Source organism: Grampus griseus (assembly GCF_964374135.1).
Source record: "Grampus griseus genome assembly, chromosome: 13".
Lineage (NCBI taxonomy): Eukaryota > Metazoa > Chordata > Mammalia > Artiodactyla > Delphinidae > Grampus > Grampus griseus.
This window is the reverse complement of record NC_139007.1, coordinates 61,683,741-61,702,709: the sequence shown is the minus strand read 5'-3', so window position 1 is coordinate 61,702,709 and position 18,969 is coordinate 61,683,741. Positions and strand designations below refer to the sequence as shown.

At 41.3% G+C, this 18,969-nt stretch overlaps 1 protein-coding gene across 6 annotated transcripts in view; it reads right to left on the bottom strand.

The window, feature by feature from the left end:
- Nucleotides 1-18,969, bottom strand: part of PDE7B (phosphodiesterase 7B) — a gene marked incomplete at its 5' end in the record, with an annotated part of 337,157 nt that overhangs the window by 73,893 nt on the left and 244,295 nt on the right. For all 6 annotated transcript variants that reach the window (XR_014297604.1, XR_014297605.1, XM_082668856.1 and 3 more), the window contains one exon: nucleotides 10,563-10,646. Coding sequence is in view for 4 of the 6 variants with exons in the window: in XM_082668856.1 (XP_082524982.1) it covers nucleotides 10,563-10,646 (84 nt within the window). The remainder of the gene's footprint in view (nucleotides 1-10,562; nucleotides 10,647-18,969) is intronic.

Here is an 18,969-nt window from a genome sequence, read left to right as displayed (position 1 = left end):
TAGTGATTCCATTTCCTTCTTCGTGGGGACAGTTGACAAGTGTCCTCAGCTGTCACCACCACACCCTTCTCTTTCTTATCAAAGAACACAAGGTCGGGTGATGAAATGAGCAATTTGTCACTCGGCACATTCTGCCAGAACAGTAGGAATATTGAAAAACAGTTGAAAAGTTGCAAAATCTAGTATTTAGGTGTATAATTACACATTTCTTGTTAAGTTATAGAAACATTTGTTCAATGATATTGAAGCATTTCATACCAAAAAGGGAATTGTCTAAATGTACTATAAAAAGAAAATAATGATTATAATGTAAGAAAAATACTTCATATGAGTAACTGGCACTTAAAAGGAATGTATGGCATACATGTATTGCCTTTGAATATTAAAATGCATATATAAAGAAGAATTATAGTCCAGGATGGTTAAGAACTTGTGCTCTGGCATTGTATTTTTGAGGTTTGAATTCTGACTAACAAGTTATTTCCTGGGAGAGTTATTTCTCCTCTTTGGGCTTCAGTTTCCTCATTTTAAATAGCAGTGCCTACTTCATAGGGATCTTGTGGGGATTAAATAAGCCGATCTGTGCAAAGTATGTAATACAATGTCTGGAACCTAAAGGCTCCACACATCTTAGCTATTATTATTATCATTTGATATGATATGTGTGTGGCATAACTGACCTATGTCAGTGGTTTCCAAATACTCATAGAAGGTCCAGGTTTGCTGCATCAGATCACCTCAGGATGTTTTGAGAATATACTATCTGGAGATTCAGGTTCAAAGAGTTTGCAGTTACAGTGTGATGGATAGTTTCTTGGAGATATGGTGGGAGCACAGAAGCGGGAATAATTAGTTAGCTGGGAGGGTTGAGGGAGTCTTCACAAAGGTCATAATGCTGGGCCAGAGCTCGAGCGGTGAAGACAGACAGACAGCTCTCCCTATCCGCAGGTTTCGTATCCGCGAGTTCCGCATCCGCGGACGAGGAGGACGGATTGTAAGGGATTTGATCATTCGCCGATTTTGGTATCCGCGTGGCCCAGGGCTCCTGAAACCAATCCCTTGTGGATACGGAGGGACGAATGTAGATGTCTCCTAGGAGGAGGTGGCCAGGTAGGCGTATACTCAGCAGAGGCAGTAGGTACATCCAAAGTTAAACTACATCTATTGAGGACCTATTAGGAGCCAGACGGGCTGCTGGACACATTGATCTCATTTACCTCTCACCGTGACCCAATGAGTCTGATGTTACAATGTCCTTCCATATGTGTGGACATAAAGTAGTTTGAGCATCTTTCCCACACTCACAAAAGATGTAAGATTGAAACTCAGGTCTGACTTGCAAGTTCATCGTCTTTTTGTCAGTCTCCTTTGCTGACTGCGGTTCAGTGGGTGCGGGGATCTAGGTGGGCAGCCATGGTGGACCCGGCAGAGAAGCAGCCTGCGGGGGTGTGAAGGCCTCTTATTTCTAGTGCTCGCAGCAGCCTTCCTGTGCTTCTCGGCCTTGGGGAGCCTTGCCTGAGAGGGCTCCACCGCCAGCCACCTGCATCCTGGACCTGGGGTTAAGCACCTCCTAGGTTAAGGCTGTTGTGGTGACCGTTGTTAGGTGCAGTGACATTGGCCACCTTCCCTTGGGATTTTCCTCTGTAATTGCTGCCCCTTTCCTCCGCATGTGTTCTACTGCCCTCCCTCCTAAGGTTACTTATCAGTAATAAACCACCCAGGTGCCCCAAGGCAATCTGGTTTGCTAGTTAGAAAGAAATCAAGATCTTGATCTTGTGTGTTAACCGTGAGATCTCAGTTTGGAAACACACAAAAGATTTTAAGGATGGAAACACTGTATTTTTCCATATATAGTTCAATGGGGACCATGGTGAGTCTTTTAGATCTTCTGAAACTTTGAGAGTAGGGTGGCAATCAGAGGACATAACCCCTCATTTTGTTTATTTAATGAAGCCACAAGAGATCGGCTGTGACTGCTTCTGGGTAGGTTGAATTTAATTTTATTTAACAAACAAGTCATTCTAGCTCAGTGACTCAGAGGGAAACTTCAGTCAAAAAAACTTGACTTACTCTTGCTTCCCTCTATATTTTACTGTCTCCAGAAATCCAAAGACACCACTATGCCAGAAATACTCCAGGTGGGTTAGGGTTTTATTCAAGGAAATGCTGCAGTAGAAAATTGCCATTTCTCTGTGCTGTGTTCAGGTGAGTCAGCAAACCCTCTGGGCTCTGATATAAGCAGCCACGTTTGTACCAAATAGGATCCATGAGGGGAGGGTTGGGGAGAGGTGTCTGAACTGTGATGTCTAAATTATTTCTCACAGAGGAAAAGAAATTGCTGGTGAAACTTCCTTCCTTGTGGGCTTTCTTGTCAACTGTCTTGTGCTTTGCTAAATCAAGCTTATTCTAAACTAATACTCTAGGAGCATTTGAACAAAGTAGTCGTTGATTTTGTGATACCTATTCTGGCCATATGGCTCATGGACGGATGTGACTCCCAAGTGGAGCTTCCAAAACAGGCCTCTCTGCCCTGCACTGCAATCCCTTATTTCCAGCTTTCTCCTGGACATTTCCACTTGACTCTCCTGCAAACAACTTGTCCTGACTGAGCTCACTATACTTTCCCCACCACCCTCCACTTTCCTCACCACTGACCTCACCTCCAGATTTTCAGATGACCAGACCAACCCCTGGAACGCCCAGTCTTCAGTATCAGCATTTTATCTCCTTTTCTCCACATCATGTCTGGATTTATACTTTATTTCTACTGCCATCATAGCCTGCCACCTGACTATACTCCTTTTGATTCATTGGGTCTGTTCCCCCTAACATACGGATGTGACTTAATTTTCTGAAACACTACTTAATTCACGTTTTTCTTAAAATTCTCTAGCGATCCTCTTTGCTTTATGAATCAAGTTCCAATCCTCTATCTTGGCATTCCAAGTCTTTTCATTTTCTCTCTAGTCAACGTATTTTACTACTTTTTGGACCTTCTTCCTACTCAGTGCTTAATATCTCCCATATGTCAGCTCAGTCTCGCTTCTAGGCAACTCCTGAACCAGCCAACACTCTGCTGTGTCTTTTAGATTTCAGCATGAGACCATAAAGTCCTGTTCTCCTGCTCAGGGCAATTCAGTAATCTCTGCCTTCTCTTGTCTCTGATTTACTGTCCAGTGTCATTTACTTAAGAACTAGTTCATTTATGCTCTTGTGTGGTCCTTGGTATAATGTATATTTGTCTTATCCATCTAATAAGGTTGTTAGTTCTTTGAGGGTAGAGGAATATCTAAGGTTCCTTTTAAACACTCGGAATCTTCAGCCCAGGGATGTAGTCGGTGCCATCCCACCACCCCAGTCCTTGTTGCCTGGAAAGGAATTCTTTGGATATTTGTGTTTGGTGCATCCGGCAGACTCCAGTCCATTGTCATCGGAGACAGGAGCCAGCCATCATGTAAAACGCTGTCTCAGCCCGGTGGTTATTGGTGTGGCCCACGGCACCTTGGCCTCACGGCCTGCTGGGCATAGAGCGAATGTTTGGTGAATGCGTGGATAACAGCCCAGAGGAAATACTGGGCTCACGGATTCAATTTTCTGTTTTTCATCACTCAGATAAAAAATCAATTTGTTAAATGATGTCAGCCAGGTTAATAGAAGGCAAGGGCTATTTTCAGTTCTGGCTTTAGAGGGTGAAAACTCTTTCTTTTTGAGTATGGTTTTCCTCAGACAGTCAGGGCTACTGCATGATCTCTCCTGACTTCTCTGGCTCCTCCTTGAATATTGCATCCCCCAATAACATTTACAGCTAGTGGAGTAGAAGGGTGGACGACTCTTTCCTGGTTCCTGAGGTCCTGAAGCCCTAAACACCGGCCTCTGTGTGCAGCCCTCCTTCACATCATCGTTGTTTCAGAGCTGCTCATGTTTTAGTTCCTCCGGAAAGCCTTCTCTCATTTCCCAAGATAGAGTTAATTCTTCCTTTCTTTAACTTCCCCCAAGTTGATCACGCTCTCCTCCGAATCTCGTTTACACATATGTTTCTCGTATTATGTGTACTCTTATTCTAGACACATGTATTATTAGATGTGTCAGTCATATCAAAATGTATTTGCTTATGTCTCTGTAAATTCCTTGAAGGCAGTGGTTATGTCTCACGTATATTCGTGTCTTTGGGGCCTGGCATACTGCTTATCCTAAGAAGTAGTCCGCTGATGGCCAGTGATAAACAGTGAACGGGAGCGAGGGAAACAGTGTGGACACCATCAGGTCTGTCTTCTGCAGTGCAGTGGCGTTTCGGTGGCTGACCATCCTACTGGTCTGGCGCTTCCGCATCTGAAGTGCTGGGAGCCTGCAGCCAGAAACCCCGAGTGCCCATCACGGAGTACGTTCCAGGTGAGTCAGAAGGCATCACAACCACAACCACAACCAACGCCTTGCCTTTCTCCCAGGGGAAGGCAAATATTGAACTTTGAAATTGTGGGGCGTTAACCTTGGAGAAGTCTGAGCTGATCCCAGCCAGCGCCTCCCTCCTCTGTTTGGGGAGCACAGGGCTGGGGGCCGGGGTTTGGGGCTGGTGGGATATCATCCTCTGAGCATGACTCCTTTCAAATCACAGTAACATTTTTTAAAGGATGTTTTTATTTTATTTTCTGTTTTTAATATATATATTTTTTTGGCTGCGCTGCGCAGCATGTGGGATCTTAGTTCCACGACCCGGGAGCAAACCCATGCCCCCTGCAATGGAAGCACAGAGTCTTAACCACTGGACCGCCAGGGAAGTGTCTATTTTCTGTTTTTAAATGTTCATTTTTTAAAACAATTTGAGATATAACGACATAGAACATTGTGTAAGTCTAAGGTATACAAACGTGTTGATTTGATACCTTTATGTATTACAATATGATTACCACTGTAGCGATAGTTAACACCTCCATTCCTTCACCTAGTTATCATTTCTTTTTTGTGGTGAGAACAGTTAAGAGCTCTTGGCAACTTTGAAGTATATAATACAGTACTGTTGACTAAAATCACTATGCAGTGCGTTAGATCTTCAGAACTTATGCATCTATTACTTGCAAGTTTGCACCCTAAACAATATCTCAGCTGTCACATTGTAGTTTAGGTTCTTTACATTTTGTGTGGCTCTCATAGGTAACATTAAAAGTTATCATTCAAGGGCGGGTGAGGGGAGGGATAAATTAGGAGGTTGGGATTAACATATACACACGACTATATACAAAATAGATAACCAACCAGAACCTTCTGTGTAGCACAGGGAACTATACTCAGAATTTTGTAATAACCTATAATGGAAGAGAATCTGAAGATAGTATGTATATTTATATTTATATCTATATCTGAATCGCTGTGCTATACACCTGAAACTAACATGATGTTGTAAATCAACTATACTTCAATTTAAAAAAAGTTATCTTTTAGAAGATTACTGAAAGGCTGTTACCATCTGCTACGAATTCTCTCTTAGAAAACGGAGTTTATAATCAAATTGCCGCCCCTCCCTCTTTAAGATGGGGATATCACTTAGCACCAGATGGTTTGTAACATGCAGGGTGGCTTTTGGGTGACTCATTTTGTGAATGTATTTTATATTTCTGCAGGGTGTAATGTGTTTAGATGGAAGCTTTTAAAAAAGCATTAAAAAAAAAAAGCATTTGAGTCTCTGGGTCAATTCTTCATAAAAAGGTCAATATATATATGTTTGCAAATATTCTGTGTTGGAAATAATGATCAAAGGAAAATATTTTGGTAGTGCTACTAAAATTACCTCATGCTTGTGCAGCTAAAATGGCCCTGCCTGGAGAGGCAGATCTGGAGGAATAGAACTTTAAACATCAAGATTAGCAAATTAACTGACAGGAAAAGCCAAATAGCCAATTAACCTACTATTGCACAGCCCCGGGGCTGGTCTCGAGCTCCAGGCTCTCTGTGGCAGCTGATATCTGGTGCCCTAAAACCTCCAGCTGATGCTCCTTCTTTCTCTCAAGCTCCACAGTCACTGGGCATGTTTGTTTTGTATGTCACTTCCTTTGCTGAGCCAGTGTGGAAATCACATCGTGTTGCTCTGAAGTGGTTGCCACGGGAACATCTCCACCTAGTCATTATCTACTCAGGCTCCTGATTATATTAAGCCAGGAGACTGGAGATGTAGCAGGGGTCACTGGAGCCACCTGCTCTGCAGAAACTGTAATTGCTTCTGCGACGTTCATCTCTGGCCACCCGTCTCTCCGAACACTCCTCTACATTTTCCCCTCTCTTGTTTCCCCCCAAACAAAGTCAGTAAATGAAGTCAGTATGTAGGAAATCAGCATGGGGATAAGATGAGCCATTACATTCCCATCCCTCCTGCCCTCCTCCAGTTCTCTGTTTTAGAACCTCATGTGGATTAAAAATAACTGTCACCCTTTTTTCACATTCTGTTCTGCCCCTCCATGCTTAGAGATAAAGATGACTCTCTTCTATAATTTCTGTGTCCCACACAATGGTGCTGAAGTCACAGTTTCCTGCTATTTATCCAGAGAAGCTTCTAGAAATTCACATAGATGCCTCTTTTCTAAATTGTATGAAATATCAATAGGACCTGAAACTGGCTATTAACAAGTAATTTTATCTCACATGTTTCTATTGATCTGGATGAATTCCTTATGAGGAGGATTTTCTGATCTTTATTCTCAGATTGCATGTGACATAGGAGGGGTGTTGTCTCAGAGTACTTTTTGGGGGAAAAACCATACAATCCATTGGCCTTGTAATTTATTGTCCAAATAAGGATGTTTTGGGAGTTGAAAAGTGGCATTATTAATGGGTATGCCTAGACAACAGGTGTAAATTAGGACCATCTCCGGCAAACCAGGTATATATTGTCACCTTAAATGTAGATGACAGGTACATGGGCATGGTAGTACTATGCCCTCACAGAATATGGGGAAAGGAGCACCTCTTGCAAGAAAAATTTGTGCATTTAGAAATTATACTTGTGGAGTTTAAAATCTGGATCAGCAAGAGTTTCCCTTTCTGTTTATACTTCTACTGCATGTAAATTTTGTTAATGTGAGACCATTCTTAATGTAACGTGATGGCACTGGGAATTGAAAAGAAAAAAAATATGACATTAACAAAGGAAAACAGACTGGACTAAATGTGCCTATATTGATGTCATAAACTGTTTTACCCTGATTAAAAATCTAACTTAAACGTTGGTAACTTTTTTCTGTAAAGGGCCATATACTCAGTATTTGGGGCTTTGCGGGCCATATGGTCTTTGTTGCAACTACTCTGCTGTTGTAGGGTGAAAGTAGCTGTAGGCAATATATAAATGGATGGGCATGGCTGCATTCCAATCAAATCTTGTTGACAACAACAGGCAGGGTAGGGACGCAGATTTGGCGCATGAGCTGTCGTTTGCCCATCCTTGTTCTAGTTCTCTGTTTGAATATCTAGAGACTGTTCTGATAGAAGGAAAGTTATGTTAGATATGAATTCTGATGTCTCCTGTCCTGTTGTGACAGGTTGGGGGCTGTGGCTAGTGGGGCCCATGGAGAAGTACAATGGGTCTTACTACTTAGTGTACAGTTTTGCTTAGGCATGTTTCAGCCATTCAAGGCATAGCTGAGGTGGGTGGTGGAGGGTAAGCCATCAGGGACACTCTGGACAGGGAATGGCAGCCATGTAGGTTTCAAAAAGCCTTTTAGGAGGAATGCTGTAGGGATGCAGACACAGGGAAGAGAGGCTACGGTGATTCAGTTTTTCGTACAAACTTTTTTTTTTTAAAGTCCTAGATGAGATTCTACCTTGGGAGAGTGTGCAGAACTGCAAGCACCTGAGGAAAATGTGTCTGTGCCTATTCTTGGAAAAAACTGACTCAAAATTAAGGTAAATTACATTTAAAAATCACTTTAGTTTGGCACTTATCACGTAGAATTGGAATCAGCTGGTAAAACTAAAAGCTTTAGGAGGAAGTCTCAAAATATTCTCAGGGGTTTATTTCAAATTTTTTATAAAGTTATATTTAAAATGTTTCCCTTTAGGCAGAAAGCACACACTAACAACTCAGGCGAACCACAGCAAGGACATGAAAGAGATCAAAGAGAATTAAGTAGACTGTATATGATAAGGCAGTAGGAGATGTGACACATGTATTATATCTTATGTGACTCTATATAACATAGATATGCACACATCTGCTGCTACTTGGTGACAATCTGCTTTAACTGTAGACTAAGGAAACTGTGGAGAGTGACCACAGTAATGTCATTGGTTCTAGACAATGGAATGGGTAGTATCACAAATAAGGAAAAATCTCAGAGGGCTTCAGTTCTATCTGATTTGTTTGGTTAAAGGAAGAGGATGATTGACATTTATAATTATTTAATATAATCTTTTCAAGGGGACCCTTTAATTGGTCAGTTAACAGGAGTTACTAAGATGTCAATAACTCTAAAGAGAATATCCTTTTGGATCTTGTAGTCTATCTTGGGATGTGGTTTTCTGTATAGAGGAAAAAAAATTGAGACCACTTAGAAAACAAAGTACAGTGAAGGCAAATTATTATTGCCTTAGCATATGTTACTGATAAAGAAATACGAGTGAAAGAGTTATCCAGAGTGGAGTGCTGAGCAGAGGAGAAAGGGAATTGCAGGATGGATGGCCAACACTCACTCGGCAGGTGGGAGGTCATGAGCAACAGGCAAAGTGAAATGGGGATGGAGGGCAGAGAGTCAGGGGAAGGAGGCTAGGGTTGAGTCCAGGTACCAGGAAGTTCCTGGAGGACCTACGGCAGAGGGATGACAGGATGGCATCTGCTTAGAGATGGTCTAATATTATGTTGTGAATAATATAACAGCAAAGTATTATCTGCATTGAGTTTCTCTTCAAATTTTTATAATTTCCAGTTTTTTTCAGCTTAAAAAGTGAAACAAAGTATTAAAAAAAAATCCAAGTGTTACAGAAACCTAAGATGTAGACAGTTAAATATTCCATAATCCCACCTGCAAGGATAACTATCATTAGTAGTTGATGTTGCTCATTAACACTAAGATAAACAGAAAAAGTTTATCATTTGGAACCTTGGAATTTTAAGGAGAAATGTCTCCTATTTTCCTAATTTGTTCATGGCGTATATTAGGACCCATGATATAACATCTCATTTATTGAAAAGAGGCTTTTTGGTTATTTTCTGCCTCTGACCCTAGGTATGTGATGCCGTTGAGAGTCCTGGTCTGTATAAGACAGTGAATTGGACCCTTGCTTATCCCTGCACTGCTTGGTGGGACCATATGGCTGGGACCTGGAAATCCATACAGGCTAGGGGCTGTCAAAAGGATAACTTCCATGGGTAGCTGGAACAACGCGTTTAGGGTTATAAGGCGGGGTAAGAGACACCATCAGAGCTCCCCATAGGCTGTAACCAATATTGCATTAGTCTAGGAACTCGACTGTATCCTCTAAAATGCATTTTTTTGGGTCTGGGTGGGGGAAGTGGTCTCTAGTATGAAAAGAGTTACTCCGAATCCCTGTGTCTCTGACAGAGCTGAAAAAACAGATACTGTACAGTGATATGGGAGGTGGACAAACCAGGAGAAATACACATGTCCATCTTTCACTGGCCTTTGGCAGATCTAAGGATCAGAAATAGCAAGTTGCAATTTCTCCTAGTAATTTTCAGGGGTCAAGGTAAATCAAATTACCTCTTGAGTTGAACTCGTTTATGCCAAAGGAAAGTAATATTTTGTGGGTACAACCCAGCACTTTGAAATTTATGGATGAGAAGCGCTATGAGAACCACATACCGAAAACCTTGGAGCAAGTTGTGAAATTTATCCATTTTCTTCATTCCCCACCCCCAAGTCCCAAGTGAAGGATGATTGTGACAGTTAGAAGACATGAAATCTGGAGGGGTGACTGGTACTGGTTCAGGTTTCCAAAGGAACATGAAATTAAGAGAATTATAAATCAGAGGTGGAGCAGATCTCCAAAGGAGGAATAGTATATGAAGGGGAAAGTTAGAAATAAATGAACTTCTGAAGTAGTCATACTGGAGGAAGCAGCAGCAAGTGCAGGCTGAAAGGACTTTGCCGTGGTGAAGCGTTTTACCAGGGATGCAAGAACAGACCTCAGGACTTAGATTAGATAAAGAAAGTAAAATTAGATAATGGATGGTTACTAAGGGCAGCTGTACAATAGGTTACCCTGTGGGGTTTTAAAAATAAAATAGAATCTCCTCTAGTCTAGTCCCGGCTGAAGGTGGAGAGAATGTCCTGGATAATGAAAGGAATAGCTTCCTCGTGTCAGGCTTCACTGTTTTCAAGATTTACGTTTCTAAAGCTGGCGTGATTTCACTGGACCCTCATTGAAGCTCTGTGAGGTAGGGCAGGGCCCGAATGACTTCACTACTAAGGAAATCTAAAGACCAAGGGTTAATTTGCAACTGGGCAGGGAGAGATGGAGGAAGGGAGGCGGACCTCCAAGGGTTTTGAAGTTCAGAGGGAAATGAGAATTTTTTTTTCAAGGAAACATTTGTTCCTTTCCAGGTACACTTGATTACTCACTGTTAAGGAGGCGGAAGTCAATGAATGGGTAGGAGCCGCGGCGTTCAGCAGGAACCCCCGTCTGACCCCTCAGTCGTACATCTCCTAGAAAACAAAATCCAAGCAAATGTTTGAAAACGTTGCCAAGTGTATTCACTTTTCCTCTGTAAATCCTCCTACCCACTTATGTCACTGGAACCTACACCAAATAACAGGGGAAAAATGATTCCATTCACCTTGTTTAAGAGAGCGCTATGTGGGAAGGGATATTTAATGAATGCTGAGTGTAGTGAACTTGGCAATATTCTAACAAATGAAGCAGCACTCTTTTCTATTTGCCTGGAAGATAGGTCTGTGAACATTTTGGTAACTTACAAAGTTTCCATAGTCCTTTTTATTCTTCCTAGTGCCATAAAGATGAAGCATCTTAATCTGGAGGACAAAACGGTGTGCTGGGATTATAGCTTTTATTCTAATTAGAAGTTTTAATTGCCCACAGTGCTATTTTTCTTGGTTCCAGCACAGTTTTTGTTTTTTTTCTGGCTGGCATCCACCTTACTTGTTTCTCAGGTTGTATCATTCATTGACCTGCTTGAGAATGTGCTCAGATCAGGGCCAGTCTAGCTCCGGGTACTTTAGACCCTCAGTCTCCCTTGCACTTATGAGTCTGTAGAATTTCTAGTCCTTATTCATTTGTAGGTTTCCTTTAATGTCTGTGTTCACTTTCCCTGATTAAGGAAAGTAGTGAAGTTGAGTGGAAAGGTTTCACGTGGACTTCAGAACAAGGTAGACCTTGGATAAACCTGGCTCAGACACTTGCTAGCTGTGTGAGCTTAGAAAATGTATTTCTCTGAGCCTCAGTTACTTCACTTGAAGGTGTCATTGGTTGGAGAATCTGAAATAACACTTGCTGCCTGGAAATAAATGCTGGTTTTCCTTCTACAATCCTGCAAGGCAGGGATCATGTATATTATGTGTTTTGCATTTCTCTGTAGTGCTTTGTGTGTTGTCTGGTACTTAGCAAACTCTAAGTGAATGTCTTCTGTTAACAAGAATAGATATAATGACCAAATTAACCAATTAGTACATATAATACGGAATCAGAGGAGAGGTAAAAATATAGTAGACCTAATATATTTCCGGAAGACTTGAATTGGGGAAGGTTTCAGTTCCAAGAGTGATGCTTCCATTTCCATAAACCACTCTTTCCAAGACAAGAGGTGGCACTAGGGCCTCAGCCTACGAGTACAGAGCAGGAACAGTCTTCTCTCATTAACTCCTGGAGTTAACCAGAGCCTGGATGAGATCTCCATCAGCTATAACCCATGCAATTGACAGTGTTTAAAATATCCCTCACAGATGGGCCTTGTGTACACATGGGCTTGTAAACCGTAAGCTGTGAGCCCTTGGGCTATTCTTTGCTTTGAATTTTATACTGATGCTTTATTTAATGTTTTGTATAATCTGATACGGTAGTGCCATATTGATATTAAAGAACATTACAATTTATGGAACACAGTAAAGCGGGAGGAGGAGAGAAGAGATGGAAAAGTACATTTAAAAATATGAATATAATCTGACATTAAAGAAGAGAATGCTAGTATTTGATAAATTCGTGGGGCTGGATGGTCAATAGTCATAGGAAAGCCACCAGAAAAAGCTGAGGAGTTTTCCTCTCCTCGAGTTGTCTTCAACACCTTATGTTTATAACTCTCTAAAGAGTTTACAAAGCACTTTCACAAACATCACTGTATATTTATTTTCTTGTTTTTCTCATTGGATCTTCACAATAGCCTTGTGAGGAGAGTCATATTACTACCCTTTCTTTATAGGTGAGAAAATAGAGGCTCAGAAGAGAGGGTGAACGATTGCTATTCACCCTACTGGCCCCAGCTCAGGACTCAGACCCCTTAAAGGCACTCAGTAGACTGACTTTATATGCATGTTTAAATTTTTATTATTTTTTATTGAAGTGTTGTTGATTTACAATATTATATTAGTTTCAGGTGTATAGCATAGTGATTCAGTGTTTTTACAGATTATATTCTTTTAAATGTTGTTACAAGATAATGACAGCAATTCCTAGTGCTATACAGTATATCCTTGTTGCTTATCTATTTTATACATAGTAGTTTGCATCTCTTAATCTGATAACCCTATCTTTCCCCTCCCCTCTTCTTTCTCCCCTCTGGTAACCACTGATTTGTTTTCTGTATCTGTCTCTTTCTGTTTTGCTATATACATTCACTTGTATTAATTTTTAGATTCCACATATAAGTAATATCATACAGTTTTTGTCTTTTTCTGTCTGACTAATTTCACTAAGCATAGTATTCTCTAGGCCCACCCACGTTGCTGCAGTGGCAGAATTTCATTCTTTTTTATGACTGAGTAATATTCCATTGTGTATCTATACCGTATCTTCTTTATCCATTTGTCTATTGACTTTAATTGACTGCCTGAGTTTATGGTGCTTTAAGCTTATAATTAGCAGGGCCAGTCCTTAAATCTAGCTTGTTAAACTTCATAGGCAAAGATCTCTCCTCTCAATACCATTGATTTTTTGTCTATGAAGTGTGCGCACCTGGTTTTTAAAGTTAAAAAAAAGTCATAGACCTCCACATGATAGAAGCTGTGCTTTTAGTATTTATCAAGAAAATACAGCATGTTAAAAATGATACAACAAATGCAGCACTGCCTTTGAATGAATTTATATTTTATGAGTGACAGTAAGATAGACACACACTTGAAAACCTAGGCAGACTGGGACTTCCCTGGTGGTGTAGCGGTTAAGACTCCACACTCCCAATGCAGGGGGCCCGGGTTCGATCTCTGGTCAGGAAAATAGATCCCACATGCATGCCACAACTAAGAGTTTGCATGCCACAACTAGGGAGGCAGCAAGCCACAGCTAAAGAGCCAGCCTGCTGCAACTAAGACCTGGCTCAACCATATAAATAAATAAATAATAATAAAAGAAAACCTATGTAGAGATGAGACTGTCTTCATTTGGTCTAAAGCTGGCTCGGCTTGTGGATTTGTTCACCTGTTGTGTCATCCCTTTGGGCTTCTCCTATGGGTTTCAAGCTCACTAATTGGAACTCACTTCCTCACTAGTATTTGCTTCTCAGTGTTACCAAAGAGTTCATCCTGACTTTGTAGTTCTGAAGATACTATTTTGCCAGAAATTTTCTGTCTAATATCAATGTGGGTTTTAAAGCCTCTTCCAGAGTTTATTCCATCTGTCCATCTGAGGGTCTAAGGCAGAGGTGGCCCGTCCTCATGACTTTAGATTTAGAGAAATCGTGAGGAGACAGCACCAGGTGGCGGAACGGGTAAAGGGGGGGGGGTGGTGGTGATACGCTGAGAGTCAGGAAACTCTTGTTACTGAGAGGATCAGAATTTTGCCACCTTGGTGACCTTGGGCAAATCAATAACTACTTCGAGGTCCAGTTTTCTAATATTTAAATTTGCATTATATAGCATTCCCCCCCATCTCCCCACAGGATTGTTGTGAGGAAATTATCAGGTGCCTGAAAAATAACATGACGATTAACATTATTGAATACTTATGCTGTGTTGAGCATTTCACATGCGTTATCTCATATCATCTACCCAACAACCCAATGAAGGAGGTATTATTATTATACCGTTCACAGATGAGGAAACTGAAGCTAATGGAAATTTGATATTTTGTCTGTGCTCAGAGCTAGTGAGTGGGGAGCTCGTGCTCAAACTCAGAACTGGCTCCAAAACCCATGTTCTTAACCAACCCTGCTCCTATAGCATCAGGATAAAAAAACTGTATAAACAGTTAAGCATTAACTTTTTATTGCATAATGTATGCTCTGATTGCTAGTTGCCCATAAACCAAATATATATTCATCATGATTCCAGGAAACTAAATACCAGGGGAATCTACCCCCTTGATGAATTTGAGATTCAATCAGATAGATGCTGTTTATTCAAATAGCAGTTCAGTGGAAATGGGCTGCATGAATAAGACGACCAAATCCTGCTCTGGATCAACAAGGCATTTATTATTTTCAAGTAAGAAATGGAAAGCGATTATTAAAAGTATTATTCAGCAGAACTCAAACGACCTGGCAACTAATTTACCGAAGCTCTTAATTAAGATAATTTTTTTATGATGCCAGCCCACTTCTGAGAAAAAGAGACAAGTAACAGTGAAGCATGTTGATAGAAAAGATACCTAAACAAACAAACAAAACAAATCAACAGCAACAACAACAAACTACAAAACCCGAAAGGTTCCGTTGCAGTGTTTATTCTTTCTGTAACTATTATTATAGCCTTGGAAGCAGATACTCATGAACCTAACGATGGCCTTTAGGTGTGGCAGCTAATTGCTTTGAAGAAGGATGAAATCATATTAAAAATACTAATGAGGCAGGAGGCAGGACAACTGTAAGTGGGCTAACAATGCATTTTAGAAATTCTTCAACATGAAAAGTTAAATACAAACAAACCAAAGATTCCGTAGCTTCAGTGTTCTATGAATCAAAGCTTGAATGGGGTAAAACGAAAGTTTTCAGTATATATTTCTCATATAGAAAGTTCTTGCTCCTTCTCCCTGCTTTCATGAGCCCCTTCTGATATTAAATTGCTTCAATATGCTCGTGGGAAGAGAGAAATCGTTCAGTAACCATGGTCCCTGGAGGAGCAGAGGCCACTGGTCCGAAGAACAGAACGAGTGGCGTCCTACTGCACTGCTTTTACTGGCCCACGGTCTCAAGCTATCATCTGTTTACCTAAGGCCTTATATCCAAGCTAAACAATTACTTTGACTATTCATTAGACCCTTGTTTAACTGAAGCAAATTTTTTTCTGGCAAACGGAAGGTGCAGTGGAAGCAGGGAGGAAGCGTTGACAGCTCAGAATCGTGTCCTCGCTCTGTTCTTATTGTGTGCCAAAAGGAAACAAACAGCGGGGGAATTCTTATTTTGAAAGGGCTGCTTCTCTTTTGCCCCTTCAGGCCGAAAACATAACATGTCGTCCTCGGGTATTTAAAGCTGCCAACACAGGCAGAGAGCTGAGACAGCCACTCACCCTCCCGGGGGACGAGGTTCCAGGATGGACCTCTTGCCCACTTGGCCTCTCAGGCCGTCTCTGCTTAATAAAAGCTTGGGAGGGAGTAGACGTTATGTGGCCTCTTATGTAACTGGCAAAGAGGGTGGAGACGCTGACAGCGATGACAACTTACAGTGGCTGAAACACGGGCCACATGACGAGAACCAGACTTTGGCCCCAGTCATGGTGTCAAGGTCATTTCAGGGTGGGGAAAAGAAGCGAGAAAGGAACAGAGCAGTAGCTACTGTGCTCTGATGGCCTCTGAGACGAAGGAAGAAGATAACGAGAACAGCTGCAGGGACCACGGGATAGACATTCATGGGGCACCACAATGAACGAGGAAGATGGTCGTAGAGTCAGAAAGGTGCTACTGAGCCACCATTCTGGCAGGAGAGAAGACGCTCCCGTGAAAGGTATCCCTTTGCGCTTCCTTAGACATTTCTAATTCATGTCACTGCCACAAACTTGCAAAATGAAGGCAGAGAGAAGTCAGATCCCCAAATCTCACACTGGAACTTTCAACAGGCTGCACTGCCCCAGAGCTGGCGGCTGTGAATATTTCAGATGACTACTCTCAATTAGCAAAGTGAATTATTTCTCCTAAGACGTTTATCTAGCCAAATAAAAAGGAGAAAGTTTGTGCAATTTAATCACTCCACAGATTTATGGGATAGGACAGGCAGCCAGTGTAGATGAGTCAGGCAGAGAGGGCCGTTCTGAGTACTGTGAGCCCACGTGAGATACAAGATGGCTGATGACACCCCAGTTTCCCACCCAGAGGTTCAAGCTTCTGCTTTACTTTCCTGAGTGGGGCTGGGCCTGTCTCGTTACTAAGAACCTCTCCAGTGGTCTGTTGCACTAATTGTGTCTTTCTGGGCTGTCGCTGAGAGAGCTTTGTGTGTTGGAAAGAGAGGAACCAGGAGTTATTTGTCCAGAAACCATGCTTTTGGCAAAAGGAACAATATAAAGTTTTCCTTGCATGTGCAAAAAGTCCTTTTTTTCCTTCTCTTTGAAAAAACCTTGCACTTTCTGTCAATCAGAGAAAGGGAAATTTCACCAAGTTAGAGTTAATGTTCTATTGCCTGTCCTTTATTACCTTGCAGCTTTAGAATTATTAAATACTTCGTGACAAATGCACATTTTGGGACTTAAATGCTGCAAAAGTGAATATATAAATAGCAGCGCTTTTATTCTTTAAGGCGGGTATGGTATGTTTTAACTCAGACTAGACATTCTTTAGCTTGATGGTTTTACAGGGGGAAATGAGAAAAAAAGTTACAATCACTAGGAACACAGAAGACTAATAAAAAAAGATATTGAACAAGAAGCAGCAGGAATGCCTAAAGAGAATTCCAAGAAGCTGTAAAAGGACTTAAAAGGACACCAAGCACATGTCTTCTTGCAAAGATTGAGAATAAGGGGAATAATCTGAGGAGTCAGTTTAGGGAATACGTGATCTGGATCTGCCTTAAGTAATGAAAACACCAGTGTAAGCTTGCACATTATTCACTTATTTCTGGGATAACGCTTTTTACCTCCAGAATCTCACCGAAGCAAAGCTTGCTATTTTTTAATAAATGTATAATACACACACACAATGCCTGGCACGTTATAGGCACTCAAAAAAACCTACAAAAAAACAGTAGCTATTATTATTATTTTGTTGCTGTTCTGAGATTCCTGTGCCCTCCCCCACCACAGTTGGTATTATTTAGGAGAATTTCAAAGTCAGGAACTGTTTTAAGGACTGTACATGTATGAGCTGGTTTAGTCCTCATAACCGTCCACCTGAGGTAGGTATGTCTAACGTCCATGTTGTGCTGAGGAACACAGAGTTTGTAAGTCACTGAATTGGGATCAAAAGCCAGGTGGCCTCGGAGCCATTGCTCTCTAAACCACTGCTGTGCAGAGCCAATGTCTCCATTCTTTACAACAGTGACCAGTCAGATCACCCATGATGTTTTTCATGGCTTTCTTGACCTTCCAAGGCTGTGTTTTTCCTCCCTCTGCTGGGCAGGTCAGGGTTAATGAAAGTCAGTACCAAAGCTGTGTCCTGAGGAAATCAAGATGCTTCATGTCTGTACTATAAGCCCAGGACCACAGGGGGTGCCACAGATCATGACACTAGAAGCCACGAGTCTCAGATGATGCAGGTTAGACTACAGGGAGTCTAGACTCCACTGGAGAGCTAGGTATCTTGTAGGGAAGTAGAACTTTTGGGTAAGTGTGTCAGCAAAGGGGCCAATTCTAGAGCAGGCTCTGAGGAGACCCTAGACTAATTCAGTTCCTTTTGATAAACTGTCATGCAAAACATTATACGAAGTGTTGGAAAGTAGGTGGGGAAAGGGAAACACAAATGAACAGAAGATGTCATCCTGGCACTAAGATCATTAATAATCTAGAAGAGATTCATAGAAATGAGTAAATATGGTATAAAGCCAGAAGGAATCTAACTTTTAGTGATACTGGGATATTTGGGTTTGGATCCCTGTCTCAGAAGTGCTGTGAGGTTTTCTGATTTTATATGGATAAATAACTTGCACATTTCTGGGTCTAAAATAACTTCCTAGTCATCTACAAAACTGTTGCAGTTAGTAGAACTGAAAGAGAATCATTTAACGTTCAATTAAACAATTTAATATAATTTTACATTTAAAAGGACTTCACATTTTAGAACAATGATTGAAGGTGTGATTTAGACTGTCATACCAGGTCTTCAGTAAGCAAATTTCTGTGGGTACAGGTGAATAATTTAAATTAGAACACTCTTTCTGAAACCACTTGTCACTAGGAAGAGACGTCCTTTGGATTTCATGAGTATGTTAGCTTTCTGGAAAAAAAATATACATACAGCAGAAGAGGGGGGGGAGGAAGAAGCACAGAATGAAGAGGAGGAGAGAGAGAAGAGGCTACAAAGAAAACGGACACAGGGAGGGACCGAATCCTGCGGCCGAGGGAAAGGGAGGCATCAGAGATAATTTGTAGATTTTTGTCTTGCATAACTGGATGGTTGGTTGTAGCCATCACAGAAAAAGGAAATTCTCACAGAGGAGTCATTTCATGTCCTTCATTTGATAAATGATATTTAATATAAATGATATTTATGAGACATGATATTTTTGGCAGGCAATACAATGGTGGAGAACCTTGGGAACAGTCTTTGCCTCATGGAGTTTACATTCTCTTGGAGGGGACAGCATAGAAGAATTATATGCATAGATGTAAAGTTGCAACTTTGGGTACTGGAACAAAAGAGAGGTCTATTGATGTTAAGAAAGTTACAATGAACTTCACTTTGCTAGGGAGGTGGTTGTGAGCCTCCCCGAGAAGGTGACAT